General features: G+C 41.5%; 1 protein-coding gene across 4 annotated transcripts in view; it reads right to left on the minus strand.

Moving 5' to 3' along the window:
• The window catches only part of Syn3 (synapsin III), a 426,170-nt gene that overhangs the window by 326,955 nt on the left and 77,452 nt on the right, over positions 1–21,763 (minus strand). For all 4 annotated transcript variants that reach the window (XM_076919818.1, XM_076919816.1, XM_076919817.1 and 1 more), the window contains one exon: positions 5,176–5,267. In XM_076919818.1, the coding sequence (XP_076775933.1) occupies positions 5,176–5,267 (92 nt within the window). The remainder of the gene's footprint in view (positions 1–5,175; positions 5,268–21,763) is intronic.

Genomic DNA, 21,763 nt, shown 5'->3' on the forward strand with positions numbered 1-21,763 from the left:
TAACTGCACACTGTGGCTACCATGAGAACATATGGTACAGGTAGCATGTTGTAACATCCTCAAAACAGCCCCTTGATGGCCGACTTTATTTTCCCTTGTAGTTACATCAATCTTTACACTACATCTGTGGTATCTGTTCTTGGTTGCTTGTAAAAATGGGAATTTTATTTCTCCTTAATAAACAAATGTTTCATTATAACACATTAACTTCCTTTTCTTTGGTTAACATATTTCACCTGAAAGCCCATTTCCTCAACTCCCAGGATATTAATGTAGCTGTATTAGCTGTGTTAGCTTTGTTTGTTTTTAGAGACATGGCATCATTATATGTACAAGTCTAGGTGGCTTGGCTAATAAACAGTTGTTTTGTATTTTGGTGGTGGTAATGGGGCTTGAACCCAGGGCCTCTAGAAGGTGCTGGGCAAGTATTCTTCCAGTGTACTACCTCTCAGGCTTAGAACTTGCTGTGTAGCTTAAGGGAGGCTGGAAGTTTTGGGTATTCTGCCTCATCCTATCACATTCTGGTATTACATGCCTATTACATGTGGTATTACATTACATTACATGTGGTATTACATTACCACGCCTGGCTCTCAGGTAGCTCTTTATTAATCTGAAAGTTTTGGTATATCTCCCCCCTTAATTTTCAAATGTTCTGCATTATTATAGTCCTACTAATCTTTCAATAGAATGTAGATACCTTTTAAATGTTACCCTGAAAACTTGTTTTGTTTAATTAGAACATTTAGATCATTCATGTTTAATGAAATTATGTGTATATATTCATGTATATAAATGGTATTTTATATATTATATAAATATTGTATATATCATATATAGTATATAATACACACTATATAATGTTATATTAATATATAATGTATACATATTATATATTATATGTATTACATGTATTATATATTTTATATTTTATATATATTATATATATTGGTGGCACAAATAGTTAACAAATGCTAGGGATCCTGTGTAGAGGTTGCAGTTTCACAATTAACCATGAGAGGGTAATTCCTAGGAATTCACATATTCTGAAAGTGGATTGACTTATCATGATTTTGGGGGAGAGGTGTCAGGTTATTAGAGTAGGTCCCATACCTACAAGGCCCAGGGAACCTCTAGGCAAAGAAGAAACAAAGACATGACTTCAGGGACGGCAGGATGGCAAACTAGGAGACAGGACAGCAGTTCCATGGCCATGCCCAATGATAGAGTGGACTGGGGGGTGGCTCTTTACCTGTTTACATGAGACACTTTACAAGGACCATTACTACCTTACAAATGGCTTACCTACTATCACTGTCTGAAAACATCAGTTACGCCCACACCCCTCTTCTTTCCCTTACACTGCTCAGTGCAGCCTGTCTTTCTCTGGGATCATTTTCCTATTCCTAAACACCCGAGAGTTTCCCTTAGCGAAGATCTACTCTTTATGTTTTTATTTGTTCATCATTCATGTAAGTTATTTCCCCAGAGGCAGAAGTAAAGGTTGGGAACTAGTTTTCTTCACTGCCCTGAAGGCGTCCTCACCATGGCTCTCTGAAAGCCATCACTGAAATTACAATAAAATAAATTTACCTTCCTAATTCTGCTTATTCTTGAGATGTTTTTCTTTCTCTTTCTTCAGTTCCATGGACACGCCTGGGTGTAAAATTCTTTTTCCTAATCTGGCTTAAACCACGCGGAGCCTCTGGCTGGCATATCATATTGCAGGAATCAGTCTCTGCACTCCTGCCTCTGGTTCATTCTTTTATTCTTTCAGTTCTCTTCTGACGCTATGATTAAGTGAACACTCTAGTGTGTCCTGAGACCTACCCCACTCTTATGCACTCCCAATGCCCTCCATTGTCTCTGCTTCCTTCAGGACAATTCATCTAATTCCATGAGTGCTTTTCCAACTGTGTCTAATGTGCTATTAAACACAACACATTCAATCACTTGGCTATTACAGTTTTCCATTTCTAGAAGTTCTAATTTTTAACATTATTTATTTACATTTTTATTATATAATATGTTTTGGTCATATTTTTCCTTCCTCAACACCTTCCAGATTCCCCTTTTCTAGCCATCCAAATTTGTATTCTTTTTTTTCTCTTAAAAGACAAAACCAAACTAAACAACAGTAGCAGACAACAATAACAACAACAGCAACATAAAAATGACACACATCACCACTGCCACCACCACTACCACCAGCACCAATAACAGCAAATCAAACCAAACCAACCAAACAATAAAAAACATGGAGTCAATCTGTGTTGGTTAACTATTACTTAGCATGCAGCCTGGCCTGTGGTGATATGTTGATGTTACCCAGTGTCATTCCATTGAAGTAAACAGAGTTTTCCTCTCACAATAGCTATCAATGCAAATATGTTTTTGGTTAGGGGTGGGACTTTATGCCCACTTCCCTTTCTCTGTTTTAAGGCCAGCTTCATGACGTGGAATCCATATCCTGACATTTTTAATGAGGCCAAGAATCTGAAAGTAGGTAGGTAGATGATGGATCCTAGGGGAACATGCAGTCCAATCATTCTAACTGAACACTGCAATAAAATGACTCCTAATGGCTATTGTTATACTCATAGATCTGTGAATCACTGAGGCCTCATCAGAGAAGCGTCTTCTTGCAGTAGGTGATAATTAACACAGGGAGTCACATCTGGACAACAGACAGAGAATGTGGGACGTTGGCCCCCTTAGCCCTAAGTCAGATGCATGGCATCCCTTCCCTCACGGAGTAGACACCTATGTGGAAGAAGAGGCTGGGAGACTGTAAGAGTCAGAATGGTGGACAACTCGAATGAAGCAACATTTTCCAGATACAACAGGCCTGATGCAGATACAAACTCTCAGACACGGTGACAGCATGCACAAGATCTGCACAGGTTCACACTAGATGCTTTTTTTTTTTTAATATAGATCCCTGTTCTCTGCAAATATTTTCCAACTTAATTTTCTTTTCCTCATGATATATACATCACTTTCTCTTTTACTAATTTGTGTCTGGCAACTGCAGTGTCCAGTCTCTCTGAAGTCTAGCTCCTGTGCTCTATTATTCCGATTTCTGCTAATTTCTGGCACCAAGGGTAGCTAATTCCAACCATGTGCTAGCTATTGTATAAATATGTCTCTGAAGCATAGCCTGAAAGTGTGTTCTTTATAAAGGGTTTTCTTATACTTTTGGCATGCTTGTGATGAGCTTGCATCAAGTCCAATGCCAAAGGCTTCCTAGGCCTCACCCACTTCAATCTGTGAGGGCTCATCTACTTTGGTTTCATGTTCACATTGAAGGTGGACTTCTATAGGGTCTTAGTTCAGTGTGTGTGTGTGTGTGTGTGTGTGTCTGCACGCGCTGAGGCATGAACCCTCTCTAATACAAGTGGGCTTGAAGGTTAACTTTCTTTTCCCTTTACTTCCCAAGCCTATCAAAGCCAATTTTTTTTTCTTTTTCATTTTTTATTGGATATTTTATTTACAATTCAGATGCCATACGCTTTCCCCATCCCCCCCCCCTTAGAAAGCCCCTATCCCATGCCCCCTTTTCCTTTTTGCACTTATACATTTTTTTAAAAAATGTTAATCAAAGGCTTTATAAGTTTGGTAATCAAAGCCAATTTCTAATCTGGGCCTCGCAGCACATTGTCAGTCTAGTGATATCTGGGACAAGTAGCACATAGTCTAAAGACATGGTGGCCTTTGTACTTGTGTTAGTTGCTTTTCCCATCACTGTAACAAATGAGCCTGAGAGAAGATACTTAAGAGAGGAAAAACAGATTTTGGGCCACAGATTCAGAGGGATTTCAGTTCATCATTATGGGGGAAAGTATGACCCTAGTGCGCCTATGATGGTGGGAACACATCTACAGCAACAATGTGCCTGAGAAGGAAATGAAGAGAACTGGAAAGAACAGGAAGACAGGTACAACTTTCAAGGCCCATCTTGATGAGCTATTTCCTCCACATCCCAAAAGATTCGGCTAACTCCCCCCGAAACCCAACAGCTAGGGACTAAATGTTCAACCAAATAAGCCCACGGCAGGGACATTCACATTTAAATAATAACAATTCTTGTTTATTTTTCTTAGCTTCCATTGTCCCATTATTCTCTCCCTGGTAATTATTACTGTTATGCCAACTCTCTGGAGGCCTCTAAGCACTGCAATTGTTGGAAACGAGTGTTTAGTGGTGGCTCACATTATCTGGCCTATTGTTATTGGAAACAGAAAGCCACACAATGTCTTGGTTCATGCACCAAGAGAGCATGCAGTAGATGACTGCTTTAGCTGAACACACCGTATCCCCAACCCATATTCCATTGCTTTCCTTTCGTTACCTGTAGAGGCTGTTTTTAACTTGCAGAGCTCTCATCCCCTCTTCCCAGCTCAATGCCCACATCCTACCATTTGACAAGATGCTAAATATATGTACCATTTCACCAGAGCTTCTGCTTTTCCTACTTGTCCAGGTCTGAGCTTCATCTCTTGGCCATACAGACCTTCACACATTAGCCTGTGCATCTTTTTTCCCCAGAGCCTAACCATATAGGACAGCATTTATGTGAGTTTTCTCTCTCCTGTGCATGCATACTTGTCATTTCTGACTTCCAAAGAATTCTCTCATTTCCTCTCCAGCTCAGCACACGTCCTACACAGCTTTCTGGAAAATCTGATAACCAGGGCTTTTAGTTCTGCTGTGGTTGGAGGGGATTTTCTGAATGCTTATTCTGCGGTGTTACTGGGATGGCTTCTGCTCTTTCCGTTAGCCCTTTACACTGTGGAGAGGCTACTCTCACACGCATGAGTTTATGGAAGCTTTGGCAGTCCCTGGCTGCAGTGTTGCTATCTCCACGTTGCCTTCTAAGAAACAGAACAAAAGGAACCAAATACAGACAGAATAGGGTCACAGCTCCACAACCAGAACCCAGGCCTTTCATCCCAAGCTCTATATCTGGACATCACAGTTGCTTTCTGTGTACTTGTGCCATTAATCATTTCTATTACAGGGGCCTCTGGAGTTCTGTGGAAATCATTTGGCATAAGAATGCACCCATGGCACCTGAAAGTAGCCACAGGCACCAGACAGGCCAGTGTGGAGGTGTCTTTGTAAGGTTTCTCATATACACTTTTCAGATGGCTTTTGTCTCTCAGGTCTGCTTACCGCACAATTTTGGTGCCATTTCTCACAACTTGCATGTCCACCATGCAGCCTCCGGTAACATAAGCAGCCAGGTTCAGCTCAGAGAACTCAGCCTGGAGAAGAAAGCAAAACAAGAACAGGAGGCGTCAAACACCACCAGTGTAGGACATTTGTGTTTACTCTATGCTTCTGTGTGTTATCCAGTGCATAATCAGGCCTCATCGCAAACCTAGAAATGGAATATTTATCTTCCTTCTCAAAAGGAAGCTGAGGTGCAGAGAGGCAGGTGACATTCTCAGGATCACATAATGAACACATCATATTGGAACCTATGAGTCTCTGATTCAAGGGCCCACTGTCATGAGCACAGCTCTCCTGCCTCCTTAGAAGCAGAAGAAGCCACACTAACTGTTACTACAGGATGCCAAATGTTAACAGGCTGATTTCCCTGCTGTCAGCTTTGCGCTGTGCAGTTCATCAGCCTCATGCCTCTCTTTGTATGACTTTGGTAATAGGACACTCCTCAAACAATCTGCCCAATATCCCTTTCTTAGTAATGGCCGCTCCCTCTTTTCCACACATATAGCTGCAATGAAACACCATGCCTGTGTTGCTTTGGTCACAACACAAAAAGTTGATGGGCAGGCATCTGATGCAACGTGATGGAATGATAGACTTACCCGAGAAGTTAAAACAACACACGCAGTTTGTTTGTAGGGAGTTGTATCTTTTTGTTTTTCTGTTTTGTTTCTTGATTTAGTGTTGTATATAATGAATGTAGGCTTACCTCAAACTCACTACATAGCAGAAGATGACTTTGAATTGCAGATCCTCCTTTTTCTATCGCCTAAGTCCCAAAATTATAGATTATACACTACAATGGTTTTATTTAGTGCTAGGAATGGAATCCAGGGCCTGTGCATGCTAAGCAAGCACTCCGACACCTGAGCTATATCCCTAGCCCAGAGGTGCTTCATACCTTTAATGCTCAAGCCTAGGTTCTACTTGGATCATATTTATTGCATTAGGGAAGAATGGAAAACCAGAATGGAGGGAGCTGAAGATCAGGAGATGGAAGCAGAGAAGCAGAGAACAAGACATCACAGTCTCTCTCTCTCTCTCTCTGTCTCTCTCTGTCTCTCTCTGTCTCTCTCTCTCTCTCTCTCTCTCTCTTACACACACACACACACACACACACACACACACACACACACACACACGGGGGGGGAGGAAGGGCAGAAGCAAGAGACGAAGAATACCCTTGATGTTCCTGTCATTGGGTTTGGTGTGTTATAAAACCTTTGTGTTTTATAATTGGTTTAAGGCAGTAGTAAAATCCCATTGCTTTCAATCAGAGATGTGTGGAATACCATGTATTTCTGGTCACACCGCATGCTTCCTGGAGACATGTTCTTATAACTACTTATATCAGATTCCTAGAATGCTGTAATAAGAATCCATAGTGGCAGGAACCTACTCTATAGTTCCTGGCTAAAAGTTCAAAATCAAGTGCTTGTAGGGTTGGTTTCTTTTGAAGACTGGAAAGGGTTGCGTCTACTCTAGACCCCTTTCTCGGCTTGTAGAGCATCATTTTTCTGCTGGATTCTCTTTTCATCATCATCTTCTCATTGCTTGTCCTATATCCTAAATCCCTGTTTTTGAGAGGACATCAATCATATACCTATGTTCTCATTCTGATGACTTTGTCTTTGCTTGGCGACCTCTTTAAAAGTTCTCTCTCCAAGTGAGATCACATACTGAGCTACTGGGGGGTTGGATTTCAAATTGGATTTTCTTTTAAAAGTGTAATCGTATTTGTCTATTCTTTAAGCATGTCATGTATGGGGATGAATGGGTGGTGTAAGAGTGTTAGTGCTATGAAGAGGACCTCACTTTGATTCCAATAGCCCACTTCAGGCAGGTTACAATAACCTGCAACTCCCAGGTCCAGCGGATCCAATGCCATAGGTTTATACACATGCTAATAATTAAAAATAATAAAATAAAATTTAAAAGAGAATGTTGTACATGTCCAAAACATATCTGGATCATATTCACCTCCTCTAACTTTTCTTAGGACTCCCAATACACATGCCCTTCCAACCTCATATCTTCTTCATTTTTTTAAAAAAAAATATAACCCACTGTGTCTAATTAGAGCTGTCCATACACACATGGATATGGGGGCAATCACTGGAGCATGGACAGCCAACCATGGGCCACACTCAGGAGAAAACTGTGTCTCCCTCAGCAGTCATCAACTGCCAACAGCTCTCTTCTAACTATGGTCCTCGAGAATTCCTCCCCTTCCATTCTGTAATATAGATTGGCTTGATCTTGTGTAGGTCTTGCGCAGGCAGCCACAGCTCCTGTGTGTTCATGAGCATGACCCTGCCATGTCCAGAAACATTTTTGCAGCAGACTCAGTCTTAAAATCTTTCTACTCACTTTCATGTTTATGTCAGAGAACTGTGATATAATGTCTGATTTGGACCTGGCCATTCCACAGTCACTTATTCTCTGGAGTTTGACTAACTGTGAGTCTCTATGTTAACCTATGTTCACTGTAGTAAGGATCATATCTAATGAGGGGTGAAAGCTGCACTAACTTATTGATATAAGGCTAACTAGTTAGAAGGCAGTTTGATGTAATTTCCATTGAGCAGAATAACAGAAGTAAGGTTTCCCTTAGGGTATATGAGTTTCCCAGACATGGGTTCTTGGTAATATTTCAATATCAGGTATAAGTTCCTTTTTGTGTAGTGGCCTTAAATCCAAACAGAAAGCAGTTGGTTACCCACATAGTTTTCATGCCACTAGCACATTGATGGGCATATCTTACCAGGCCAGTTGTTATTAAAGCTCAGAGTTCACAGCTGGGTATGACTTTTGATGACTTTTCTCTCTCCCTCAATAGTCCATATAGCACTTCTGGCATGTTTAAAGCTATTCAGTAGGGAGAAAGCTTCTAGGTTTGTATCCACTTGATTTCTTCTGTTCTGTGATCAAAGTGTGTTGTGTCTCCAACAATGAGTTCTTACTACCAAATTCAGGTGGGTGACCAAGAGTAATGGTAAGTAAATTGTATGTATTGTGTGTGGGGATCTACTTGATACCCCTGATGAACAGAAGGTATCCACCCTTGGCATTGTTCTCTTTGTCAACATATGAATTTTGGCACCATTTAATTTAAATGTAATCATTTAAAGGGAATAATACCAAAGTGCCTTTTTTTCACAGGAAGAGCCAAAAGCTTTTATTTAGATATAGTGAATCAAAAATAACTGTTCATATATATTCAGTGCTCACTATGTGCAAGGTTTTGGTTTAAGCATTATCTAATTTTCCAGGTAAGGAAATGGAGGCAGAGAGATTAGATATATGCAGGATGTCACTCAATGGGAAGCAAAGCTCAGGATTCAACCCCAGGAAGTGTGCTCCAAGGGCCTGTACATCTGACCATGTATTCTCCATTGTGGCTCCCTGAGGCTGCATGAGGCCACATTAATGCTTAAATGTCGTGGGAACTGTAGTGTTTTCAATGAGATTGCCACTCATAGGCTCAATATTTAAACACCTGGTCCCTGGGTGGTAGCAGGTGTTTAAATCCTCTTTGGGAGGATTTAGGAAGCATGGCCTTGCTAACCATAGTCTGTTACTGGAGGTAGACTTTGAGCGTTTAAAGCCTCACATCATCTCCAGTTTTCTCTCTCTAATTCATGCTTTCAGTTGAGGGTGTGAATTTTTAGCTTCTTGCCCTGGCCACCAGGCCTGCCTACTGCCCTACATTCCTTGCATAATGGACTTTTATTCCCCTGGAACAATAAGTCAAAATTAACTGTTTCTTCTGTAAGCCACTTTTGGATGTGGTGTTTTAGCACTGCAATAGAAAAGTTATTAATATTGGGTCCTAAGAAAACATTTACAAGAGAACAAGTTTTTAGTGAAGGAAAATATCATTTTGTAAAGATCTAAATATATCACCCTGGAGCAATTTATCAGGAACTGTGACAAAGGGCCTGACCCTCTCTCCATATGGTAATAAGGGAAAGCAAGAACACTTATTTCTCTTGCTGTAATTAATAACCTCATTATGTTGTGGCAAGGTGAAAAGAAAAGATTGTTGCTAATGAGCCCACATTGGTAAACTGTGGTAATAGCATAGCTATTATGTCTGATGCCTTCCAAATTGAGCTCCAGATTGCTTAAAACACTTAATTGGCAACATCACAGAGAATTTTAAAAAGTGCATGTATGTGGCTGAGAAAGAAGTTCAAAGGAAGTTGCAAAACAGGAGAGCTGGTCACTAGATATACGAAGGAAAGGAATGAAAGAAGAGGGGTGCAGACCCTGGGGTTGTCTTGCTGTCCTAAGGGAAAAAGAAAGTCCTGGATAGAAGACATATTCGGACTTTGATAGAAAAGTCAGAGGTTGGTCTTTTTCAGATTTCAGTTTCTAGAGTCATTTCCAAACCACGAATTGTAAATAATTCAAGAAGGCAAATGCCGGTGTCACAGGGCAATAAGACTCTGTCGTAGCACAGAGAGTTTAGGCAGCAAAGGAAAGGGAAATGCTTGGTATTTAACTTTCCAAAACATCAACAGGAATGGAAATGAACACAGAGGTACCCAAGCCCCCTCTCTATCAAGATGGCTCACTGGTCTCTGTCATAGAATCTTAACCAGTGGTCACCTTGGAAGAATCGCATTGCTTCCATCAAGACTGCAGTAGATGTTATCCCCAAGAAAAATACCCCCAAGTTCCTGCCCTAGGCAGCCCTTTTAGGAAACACAGTTTTCACAGATGTAACTAAGGTAGCATCTGAACAGGAGATCACCTTTGGATTCAAGTGAACCCTAACTTTAATGACAAGCTCTGAGAAAAGCAGACACATAGAGGGTAAAAGTCATGTGAAGATGAAGACAGACACTAGAATGAGGTAGTCATGAGCACAGATGGCCACTATACACCAGAAGGCAGAAGGAGTCAATGAAGATTCTCCCCTAGAGTCTAGGGTTCAAGAGGACGTGCTGAAATCTGATGGAAACCATCTAACATCTAGATCTAGGAGAGGTTTGTTGTATTAACTCTCCCAGTTTGTGTAAAATTTCCAAGGCAACCCTAGGACACAAATAAAAAAACCTGACAAATAAATGCAACTTCTGCATTGCAGGCAAAGCCACAGGTGATCCCCAAAGATCAGGGTTTGTCAGGAGGCTGCTCTGCCATCTCCACTAGACAGGTGGATTCCTGCATATAAACATGTACTGTCTCTCCCTCTCTGCCTCTCTCTGTGTGTCTCTTGCTCTGTCTCTGTCCCTTTCTCTCTGTAATATAGCAGTTATAGAAAAATTTAAGAATAACTAAATATTCTGCATGAGTTAACATTTTAACCTCAAGTTTGCCTTCAACTGTCTTTCACGTAATTAAAAAATGCTATACTTGAGGCCTTGTGATACAAATTCATGTGTATTTAACCCACATGCATACGTAAGCCACTCAAGGTACTAGCCAGTGACTTTCATTAGTCCTTCTGAATATCAGTTTTAATTTCTGTAAAATAGAAATAACAATGTAAATAATATCTATCCTTAAGGTTTTATTATGGCTCAAATTTCTGAGATGATTAGGGGAGACAAGGGCTTCTGTGAAGAGCTACGATTATGACTTTTCCAATTTCACTGTCTTAGTAAGAGTGAACAGAACACATCAAGAATGGTATAACTGGTGAATGGCATGCACGAGGTCCCCTGAGCACTGTTGTCTAATTCTGGCCTTGCTTCTCAATATGGACAAGCCTTGTGGGACTCCAAGAGTGTTCTACCTCCCTTCAGGGGCCCCCAAAGCAACCAGCTTGGAACCCTGTACTAACATGCATCCTGCTTTTGATCTGCTTAGTCCGATCTGTTTGCCACCCCAGCTGGGTCTTACTGGGTGGAACACAGCCTGCAGAGTAGGGTACCCTGACCTAGATTGTCTGGTCTACTGCTCCTTCCACCTTCCTGAGAAGTCCTGCTGCCATCAAGATAATCTATCAAACACCAGAGAAAACCAGATGCCTAAAGGACAGTGTACGAACACAATCAACAAGGCCCAGGGCAATACGGCACCACTAGAGCCGTATTGCTACAACAAACCCTGGATATCCTAGAAGGGCAGAAAATAATTAAACTCAGGATTGAAATCAATCAATCAATCAGTCAAAGAATCAACAAAACCAAAAACAGGTTCTTTGATAAAAATCAATAAGATAAACAAATCCTTACTTAGCTAAACTAACTAAAAGGCAGAGACAGTACCTAAAATTAACAAAATCAGAAATGAAAAGGGAGACATAGCAATGGACACTGAGGAAATTCACAATAGCAAAAAATAAAATACCTTGTTGTAACTCTAATCAAGCAAGTGAAAGACCTGTATGATAAGAACTTTACATCTCTGAAGAAAGAAATTGAGGAAGGTATCAGAAGGTTGAAAGATCTCCCTTGCTAATGGATTGGTAGGATTAACATAGAGAAAATGGTTATCTTACCAAAAGCAATCTACAGATTCAATGCAGTTCCCATCAAAATTCCAACACAGTTCTTCACAGATCTTGAAAGAACAATCCTCAAATTCATATGGAACAATGACAACAAAAACCCAGGAGAGTTAAAGTTATCCTGAAAAATAAAAGAACTTCTGGAGATATCACTATCCCTGACTTCAAGCTGTACTACAGAACAATAGTAATAAAACCTGAATGGTATTGATATAGAAACAGACTGGTGGATCAATGGAATTTAATGGAAGACCCAGAAATAAACCCATGCACCTATGGACATGTGATTTTTTGGCAAAGAAGCCAAAACCATACAATGAAAAATAGAGAGCATCTTCAACAAATGGTGCTGGTCTAACTGGATGTCTGCATGTAAAATAATACAAATAGGTTCACATATGTCACCCTGCACAAAACTCAAGTCCAAATGGATCAAAGACCTCAAAATAAAACCAGACACACTTAACCTAAGAGAACAGAGAGTAAGGAATAACCTTGAAATCATCTCCGCAGGAGACAATTTTCTGAACGGAACACCAATGGCTCATGCACCAAGTTCAAGAATTAATAAATGGGACCTCATGAAAATGAAATGTTTCTGTAAGTCAAAGGACACCATTGTCAGGACAAAACAATAGCATGCAGATTGGGAAAAGATCTGCATTAACCCTATATCTGACAGAGCATTAATATCCAAAAGATATAAAGATTTCAAGAAGCTAGACACCAACAATCCAAATAATCCAATTAAAAACAGGGTGCAGAGCTAAACAGAGAATTTTCAACAGAGGAATCCCAAATGGCCAAGAAACACCTAAGGAAATATTCAACATCCTTAATCATCAGGGAAATGCAAATCTAAACAACTTTGAAATTCCAGCTTACACCTATCAGAATGGCTAAGATCCAAAACTCAAAGGGCAGCCCATACTAGTGAGGTTGTGGAGCAAGGGGAACAGTCCTTAATGGCTGGTGGGAGTGAAAACTTAGACAACTCTGGAAATCAATTTGGCACTTTCTTAGAAGATTGGGAATAGTTCTACCTCAAGACCCAGCTATACCACTCCTGGGCACATACCCAAAAGATGTTCCACCATCTCACAGAGACATTTGCTCAACTATGTTCATAGAAGCTTTATTTGTAATAGCCAGAAAGTGGAAACAACCTTGATGTCTCTCAACTGAAGATTGGATACACAAAATGTGCTATATATACACAGTGGAATACTTCTCAGCCATTGAAAACAACATCTTGAATTTCTCAGGCAAATAGATGGAACTAGAAAATATCATCCTGAGTGAGGTAACCCAGACCCAAAAGGACATGCATGATATATACTCAGTTATAATCGGATATTAGCAATAAAGTACAGGATAACCATGCTGTAATCCACAGACCCAAAGAAGCCAAATAACAAGGAGAGTTCAAGTGAGGATGTTTGATTCTTTCTCAGAATGGGAAAACAAAATAGATACTGGAGATCAGTGGAAGGAGAGAAATGGGTGAAAGAGGGGATGAGGATCGCACATCAGGCAGGGGGAGACCATATGCATGGAGAGCAGGGGAGAGAGAAGGGAGATTGGTTGTGGGAGGCAATCTTTAGGAGGTGTCAAAGACCTTTGATGGGGAGAGGCCCCAGATGGTGTAAGGGGTGACTCTATCTGAGATTCCTAAACAGTGGAGGATACAGATCCTGAAGTGGCCACTTTTTGTAGCCAAACAGGGCTCCCAGTGGAAGAATAAGGACAGTAACCCACCTGCAAAGTCTTTGACTCAAAAATATGTACTGCCTACAAGATGTGCAGGGACAAAGACAAAGCAGAGACTGAGGTATTGGCTAACCAACAACAGCCCCAAATTGAGACCCATCCCATAGACAAGAACCAGTCTCTGACACTATTCATGATACTCTGTTATGCTTGCAGACAGGTACCTTGCATAACTGTCCTCTAAGAGGTCCCATCCAGCAGCCAGTGAGAAGAGATGCAGAGACTAGTACCCAAATATTACACAGAGCTTGAGGAGTCTTATGGAAGAGTTTCGAGAAAAACTGAGGAACCTGAAGAGGGCAGGGACTCCACAGGAAGACCAACAGAATCAACTAACCTGGACCCTTGGGAGCTCCCATAAAGTGAATCAACAACCAAAGAGGGAGCCCAGTCTGGACCTAGGCTCCCTGCGCATATGTAACAGATGAGCAGGTTGGTCTTCATGCAGAGCCCCCAAACAACTAGAGCAAGGGCTGTCCCCGAGCCTGTTGCCTGCCTGCCTGCCTGCCTGCCTGTGGGTCCCACACCCCTAAATGGAAAGACTTGTCTAGCCTCAGTGGGGGAGGATGTGCCGCACGTGTGCGTGTGCATGTGTGTGCTTCCATTTCTCAAGAAGGGAAAGGGGCAATTGGGGACAGGACTTGTGTGAGGGGGGTATTAGGAGGAGAGGAAGAGCTGATATTGGATAGTAAATAGAATGAGTAAGTATGTTTAAAAATAGCAAAAAAATTTCTTGTTTTGACTCCTGTACTCACTTTTAAAATTAAATTTCACTTCTGTACTAATTTTGAAAAAAAAAAAAAAAGATGAGACTGCTTGTCTATTAGCAATGATATCTGTTTGGGCATAAAAGAAAACATGAAAAAGATGTTGATGTCTTAACTTATCATTAACATTTTTGAACTTTCTTCAGGTGCCTCAGGAAAGAAAGAATAAATAAGCTTAAACTGGCTGACAAAATAATAAACAAAGAAGGCGATGCTTCATCTTCATTGCCAATTTGACCAAATTTAGGATCACCAATGAGACACACTTCTGGATGAGTCTTTGGTGTTATCTGTAGAAAGATTTAGCTGTGGATGGAAAACTACCCTGAATGTCAGTGAAACCATCCCATTGGAGGTATCCTGGAGTAAACAAATGGAGAAAATTAGTTGAGTGCTGGCTTTCTCTTTGATTGTGTCTCCTGACCAATCCCTGTATGAGGAAATAGCCGCGTGCATCTGCATTCACTACCAAGAGCGTCTCCTCCCACCAGGCCTTCCCTACTCTGGTGGAATATGCCTTCATACTGTAAACCAAAATAAATTATTCCACCTTTTTAGTTGCTTTTAGTCAGATATTTGGCTATAGCAATGAAAGAAGCAACTAATACACAGACTTTGGCTCACGGCTTCAATAACTACTAGAGACTCTATAGTCCCATTTTACATAACGAGACCAGGAAAAAATACATTATCTGATTGTAGAAATCCTACAGCAGGCATTTCAGGAGTGGGGTTCTTGCAGAAAGGAAGCAACTATCCTTATAATTGTCTGAAATAACTGCCCGGAGGGAGTTTACTGGATGCAGGGAAGTATGGGAGAACTCAACCTGAGCTCAGTCATCGCTGTGGTGAGGACGCCAAGGCTGAAGCTCAGGAGAACCTCTGTGGCTAGAATTCACAGGTACTATATAGGAAAAGGTGGAGCTACACATAAAAAGAAAAGGAGGGCTCCAGAAGCCTGTGGACAATGGCTCTTAAAGGAAATAAGCAAGGCTGGGACTAAGGGAGATGGGACAACACATCAAAAACCAGTAGGCTCAACAGCCTGCAGAACCCACACATGCTGGGACTTGCTCATGTGCTTGCTGGTTAGAGTGTAAATAAAGACGGTGTGATATGAGTCAGATCCTCGAGTCTTAGTAGTAGGGTTGAGGTACTCCTAGACTAACACATGCTTTGGACCTAGGATGATGAACAGTCCTGCTCTGCTGTGGTGCGTCTCTTTGATGATTTGGAGCACTGGGTAGTCTTCTTGGGTGCTAATTAGAATTTCAGATATAGTCTTTGGTGAGGTATCTGATCAAGTCTTATCCATATTTGCATTTCTGATCATAACTATTATTAATGTGTCATATATGTATTAAAATATATCCTAGAATTAAAATTTCAAAATTTAATAAGTTATGAAAATACATTCTATATAAACATTTTTATTGCATTTATCTGTGCTTATCTTCTTCAATCCTCTGTCTTTAAAGTTTCTGATTTTTTAAGCAAAAAACATATACAGCACATACACACATATACATAGTATAACTTAATGATCTTTCAAAAATATTTATTTATTTATTTATTTATTCACTTTATAACATGACTGCTGCTCCTAGTCACCCCTCACAAGTCCCTCCCCTTTTCTCCCTCCCCTTTACCTCTGAGAGGATGGAGTCTCCCCTGGGTATCCCCTGTCTCCTGGCACATCAGATCTCTGCAGGGCTCGGTGTATCCTCCCCTTTTGAAGCCAGACAAGGCAGCTCAGTTAGGGGAGCATATTCCACAGATAGGCAACGACTTTAGGGATAGCCCCTGCTCTAGTGTTGGGGATCCACATGAAAACCAAGCTGCACATCTGCTACCTAAGTCCAGCCTGTGTATTTTGTTGGTGGATCAGTCTCTGACAGCCTCCAAGTGTTCAGGTTAGTTGACTGTCATTCTTCCTGTGGAGTTCCTATTCCTTTAAGGGCCCTCAATTCTTCCCCCAAACTCTTCCATAAGAATCCCAAGGCCCATCCAATGTTTGGCTATGGGTCTCCACATCTGTTTTAGCCAGCTGCTGGGTGCAGCCTCTCAAAGGACAATCATACCAAGCTTTAATGATCTTTTTATAGTTAGGCTTTTTAAAAAAATTATTGTTAGCTCAAACCTTAGCTTAGCTCAAGATTATACAGACATTCTGCAATATGTCTTACTTGAAGCTCTATTATTGTATACCTCACATTTGATTCTTTAATCCACATAGACATAACTTTTAATTCTCAGGTTTTGATTTCTCCATCTGGTTAAGCAGCATTTTATCACCATTTGCTGAAATGATTGTTTTGTTTTGCTTTGCTTTTTTTCTCTTCTCAGTAGGACCACATTTGTACCATTGCCAAAAACCAAATTGTTTCTTTTGTGGCACTCTGTTTTTCTTTCTGTGGCAATATGAGGCATGGAATTCAGGATCTTGAATATGCTAGGTACGTGCTCTACCTCTGGACTGCATCTAGATCTCTCTTAGTTTTTAAACTTTGATACAAGGTCTCATCAAGTTGTCCAAACTGGTCTTGAATTCACTATGTAGTCCAAGGACTGGCCTTGCACTTGTGATTCTGTGTCCTTTATCCTCCCTCTCAGGTAGCTGGAGTCACAAGCCTGTGCCAACAGGCCCAGCTACTTATAAGTTCTCTGTCCTATTTTGTTATCTATGTCTATCCTGGAGTCTTTCAAGTTATCTATGTTACTGTCACTTTGCAGTGAGTCTGGACAGTGACCAGTGTATAAAATGAAAGCCACCCAAGCAGTAGAAAGTATGAAGATAATTTAGGCTGACCATTCTGTCCTTTCAATCTATAGACAAGATATAGTCTTATATGCTCACTCTATAATACACACAGACACCAGGCCACCAACTGATCTCAAAGGTTCTGTCCTGAGCAAACTAGTTAGATGATTCCCCATAGCTATGGTTGACTGGTCACTTCACGTTATACTATGCTCTTCTTTGTATCTGCCCATTATTGCAGCAGTGAGACCTCTCAGAGATCTGCTTCTCTCAAAGAGTCAATAAACATTACTAATTCCTCTTCAGCATCATGTAACTAACTAGGGGAGGTGACTAAGTGAGGGGGCGAGTCTTCCCATTACTGAGTCACCCTCTGTACTCAGGACCATTGTGTGTATCTTCCACTACTGCCATGCTCACACACCCTGGAAGAAAGCACTTGGCTTTATACATGAAGTTCTGAGTTTCAGCACAGCTCCAAAAATCATCATCTTAGCTTCCTTTCTGCCTTCCTGGAAGTATAAGCCATGTTCTTGCGATGAACTAAGGCACTTTTTGTCTATTTTTTGCTACCAAGGGCACATAAAAGAGTTTGTTTGCTCACCCCTCTTTCTCTCTCTCTCTTCCTCTCCTTCTCCTTCCTTCTTTCCTGATAATTTTTTTAAAAATTTTTTTAAAATGTGGATTGGTGTTCTGCTTGCATGTATGTCTGCACGAGGGTGCTGGATCCCGTAACTCGAGCTGCAGGCAGTTGTGAGCTGCCACGTGGGAACTGGGAATCGACGAGCAGCTAGTGTTCTTAACCTTTGCGTCATCTCTTCAGCCCCTCCTTTATTTTCTTAAAGTTTATTTTATTACTGACTTTTATGTGTCTCTCTGGGTGGGTTTGTTCACTTCTGTGCAGGTACCCAAAGAGGTTAAAAAAAAGAATCCCGTGAAATTGGAGTTACAAAAGGTTGTGAACGTGTATGCTGGCCTCTGAATGCAAGCATTCATACCTACTGAACCAATTCTCCAGCCCCTCCTAGTAAGTATGTAACTTTGGAATATGTTCAGGACTGTTGGAACTCTTATCTTAGGATGGAAAACAACTGTATGACACATTCCTAAGATATGACCTGGAGACATCATTAAGAGAGGTAGGTGCTAATTCTTTGATCTGAAGGTGGATTGTATAAAGCATAAACAGGTTTGCACATATTTTGTTATTCTTTTAAAATGCCGCAGGGAGAACTTTCCAACACTGATGCCAATGACACCTGAGCTTCTTGACATTTGCATGAAGAAAGGGAGAAAAGGTGGAGAGAAATCAGCCTTGAGCTTTGTTTAGAGCTGAAGACTAAAATTTGACATTGACCGTAGGCTGTGGTCTCATTTTCTCCTGGCTTAATTTTCTTTATCTTTAATCTGGATAACCTTAATTGGAGGAGTCAATTATCTCCATGGGCTCTTTCATTTTTATATGCTCTCTTTCTCAACCATGGTACTTCAGTTACCGGACCCCACCCCACCCCCAGCACCAAATATGTTACCATAGCAACCTTCATGAGAAAGGCACACCAAGCAAGAACATGTTTCATGGAGAACTGCTCACTGCTTTATGGTCAGATTTGGCACACAGCAGGTACTCAAAACCACTTCTTTAATAAACTATTACTCTCATAATTTGAATGTGAATAGGGCTGTATTTGGTCTTGATGATCAACTCTAAAGGACTTGGAAGTCACCTGGGAGACACACCTCTGCACATGTTTCTGGAGGCATTTCCAGAGAAGATTAAACAATGGGATAGCCAGCATTCAAAGTGGGTACATTTCAATGGTCAGTCCGTATACTAAGAGGTCTGAGGAGAAAGCAGTGTCCCACTCCTGCCTCCTCTTCCTAAGCAAGTACATCTATTGCTGCTGATACCATCCTTTGTGGTCCTCAAATCCTAGGTTCTTTGTTCTTTCAATCAGACTCAAAACAGCAATTCTTCAGTGAGCTTCCAGGCCTCTGATGCTGTACTGATGTTGCTAAGGCAACCAGCTTTGCAGGCTGGGTAGATGTCAGGTTCTCAGCCTCTCCAGTACGCAGAAAGCCATTGTTGAGCTCCTAGGCCTACTGTATAAGCCAATCCAAGAAATGTCCTTCTATAATAGGTATACACTCTATTGGTTCTGTTCTTCTAGAGAACCCTGCCTACAGCCAATGGGTCCCACATCTACTAAGTAACTTGCCTTTAGGAACTACACTGCCAGAGGTTATGGATCAGCGTGATCAGGAAAGTATTTCTGGACCTGTCAATGAAGAAAATTTCAAGTGAGGACATGGGCCAATGGGGCAATGGAATGATGAAATATCATCTGTTGTAGAGACACTGGGCCCATGGGTAAATGCAGCAGACAAGAGAGTTAGAATGCAGGAGTGGGGTTCAGTTCCTAAGGGTTTGGGAGGGAGTCCTGGAAAGAGGTGTGTATGCCATCCTGCACTGTATCCATCTGCTGCAGCTGGAACAGATTACTGTGGGCTTAGGGACTTTAGACAACACAAATTCATCTTACCACTCTGAAGGTCAGAAGTCTAGGTTATCTTGTCTGGTCTCTCCATTCTGTGTTGTACAAGGCCAAAGTCAAGATATTGGCCAGCTGGGCTCTGACTGGGAGACTCAGGGAAGAAGCTGCCTCCAGGATATTGAGAGAATTCAGTTCTTGGTAACTGAGGTACTGAAGTTTTGATGTTGATCTATGTACTACTTAAGATGGTGCTCTCCTTGTCCTTTCTCCTCCTTGCTCTCTTTTCCTTTTTAGGTAAGGCCACTTACAGCCCACACTGCAATCAAATTTGAGGGACAGCCAGGAATTACCTTGACCTTCTGGTCCTTCAGTCTCGTCTGGTTCTTCACCTCCCAAATGTGAAATTACAGGCATATACATGTCACACAGTTCACAGAGTTGAAGGTCGAACCCAGGGATCTGTGCATGCCAGCCAAGCTCTCTATCAACTGAGCGACAGCCTCAACCCTGCTCTCCACATCCTGGGATAGCTAACAATATAAGTTTTCCCCTATCTCAGACTTTTTCTGATTTCCAATTCTAATACATCTTCTATCTCTTACCAGAGGAAGTTCTGTGTTTTCAAGGGCTTATGTGTTCCTCTGGTTAGACTTGGTTAAATCAGACTCTCCAGGACAGATCTGGCTCATAACTGTAACCATGCAATCACACCTGCAATGTCCCTTTGGGTAAGATTTCCACAGGTTCCAGGGATTAGAAAGGAGATACATTTAGGGGAGTTAAGCAGGAAAGGATGGTGAGAGAGTAGTAGTTTGATTTTAAGGACATTTATACAGCTCCTTGTAATAGCCAGGCTCTGGTATAGATCACACATATGGCTGGAATCAGTTCTGCCAAGAGAGTCTCTACTATATCCTCCTAGATCAGAAGGAGTCCTTCTTGTTCCAAGAAAGCACAGGGAGCGATGTATGCATACAAGTACACGTGTGCATACATGTGCACACACAGAAGGATAGAAATCGAATGAACTCAATTTCCTGTAAGGCCTCTGGCTATACTCTCAGGAACACTGGCACCTGACAGACAAGGATGTCAAGCCAAGTAGATAATACGACTGAAAGAAAATATAGGGCATTCATGTCTCTTTACTGATAATTGCATTTGTGATGATAATCATAGTGATGACAGTGTGGAAGGGGTGATTGCAGCTGTGATTATGATAATATGTTGAAGGATGTTATTAGGCCAACAGATCAATGGGAAAGTGAATGAAATTGAGGCTTGGAACTGGATGACTGACTGGAATGTATGAAAGAGCCCAAGAATGTGTGGGAACTTGAAGGTAGCAGCTATCAGCCTTGACCATGAAGCCTGACTGAAGGAGGATTTCGACACAAAGAGATGTTGTCCAGAGTGCCTGAGAAAGGCAAGATGTTGGCAGACAGATTGGTCTGGAATCCAAGGGTGGCTGATAAGATTCTGAAAATTCCTGTCAGTTAGTGAAGACATATCTGGTGCAGCTTGCATCCTTGGGTCTTTACTTAGAGGGTGTCCTCACACTGGGCCTTTGGTATCCATGCAGTTTGCAGGAGGAGAGACATATACAGACAGATACAAAGGCAGAGATGGACACTAAGTTTACAACGTGCATGTGTGTGTATGTGTGTGTGCATGTGCATGTACGTGTGCATGTGTGTATGTGTGTGTGTGTGTGTAGATCTCAGGCAGTAGGGCCTTTCCTGATGCCTATTCACTGTGACACTCTGCTGTTAGATAAGCTTTCTTGTTCTGTCTTTACCAGCAGAACACCCATGACCGTGTTTGCCAGGGGATGGAGCCAGTGCGGCATGTGTTCTGTCTTCTAAACTGCACCATAGGGTGTGCGGCTCTGAGCTGTCACTAAGATCATTGTACCTCTTCTTCTTTTCAGTGTTTCAAAGGTGCTATTCTGGAAGCCATTCTTCTTCCCATAGCCCTGTCTTATTAGCTGTGTATCAGCTCCAGTGCACTTTTATTATCTTGGGTTCCTGGTACCCAGGTGACCCAGCTCTCCTTTGATCCATGTGCTCGCTGTGTCCTATGACTGTTAGTTAACCAGAGACATGCACATTAGGATTTGGAGAAGAGGGGCTGGGGAGATGGCTCAGTGGCCGAGAACACTTGTTAACCTTAAAGAGGTTCTGGGTTTTGTTCCCAGCCCTCACATGGTGGCTTACAGCCACCTGGAATTCCAGTTCCAGGGGATCTGATGCCCTCTTTCTGACCTCCGAAGGTA

The sequence above is a fragment of the Arvicanthis niloticus genome, chromosome 22 (assembly GCF_011762505.2).
Source record: "Arvicanthis niloticus isolate mArvNil1 chromosome 22, mArvNil1.pat.X, whole genome shotgun sequence".
Classification (NCBI taxonomy): domain Eukaryota; kingdom Metazoa; phylum Chordata; class Mammalia; order Rodentia; family Muridae; genus Arvicanthis; species Arvicanthis niloticus.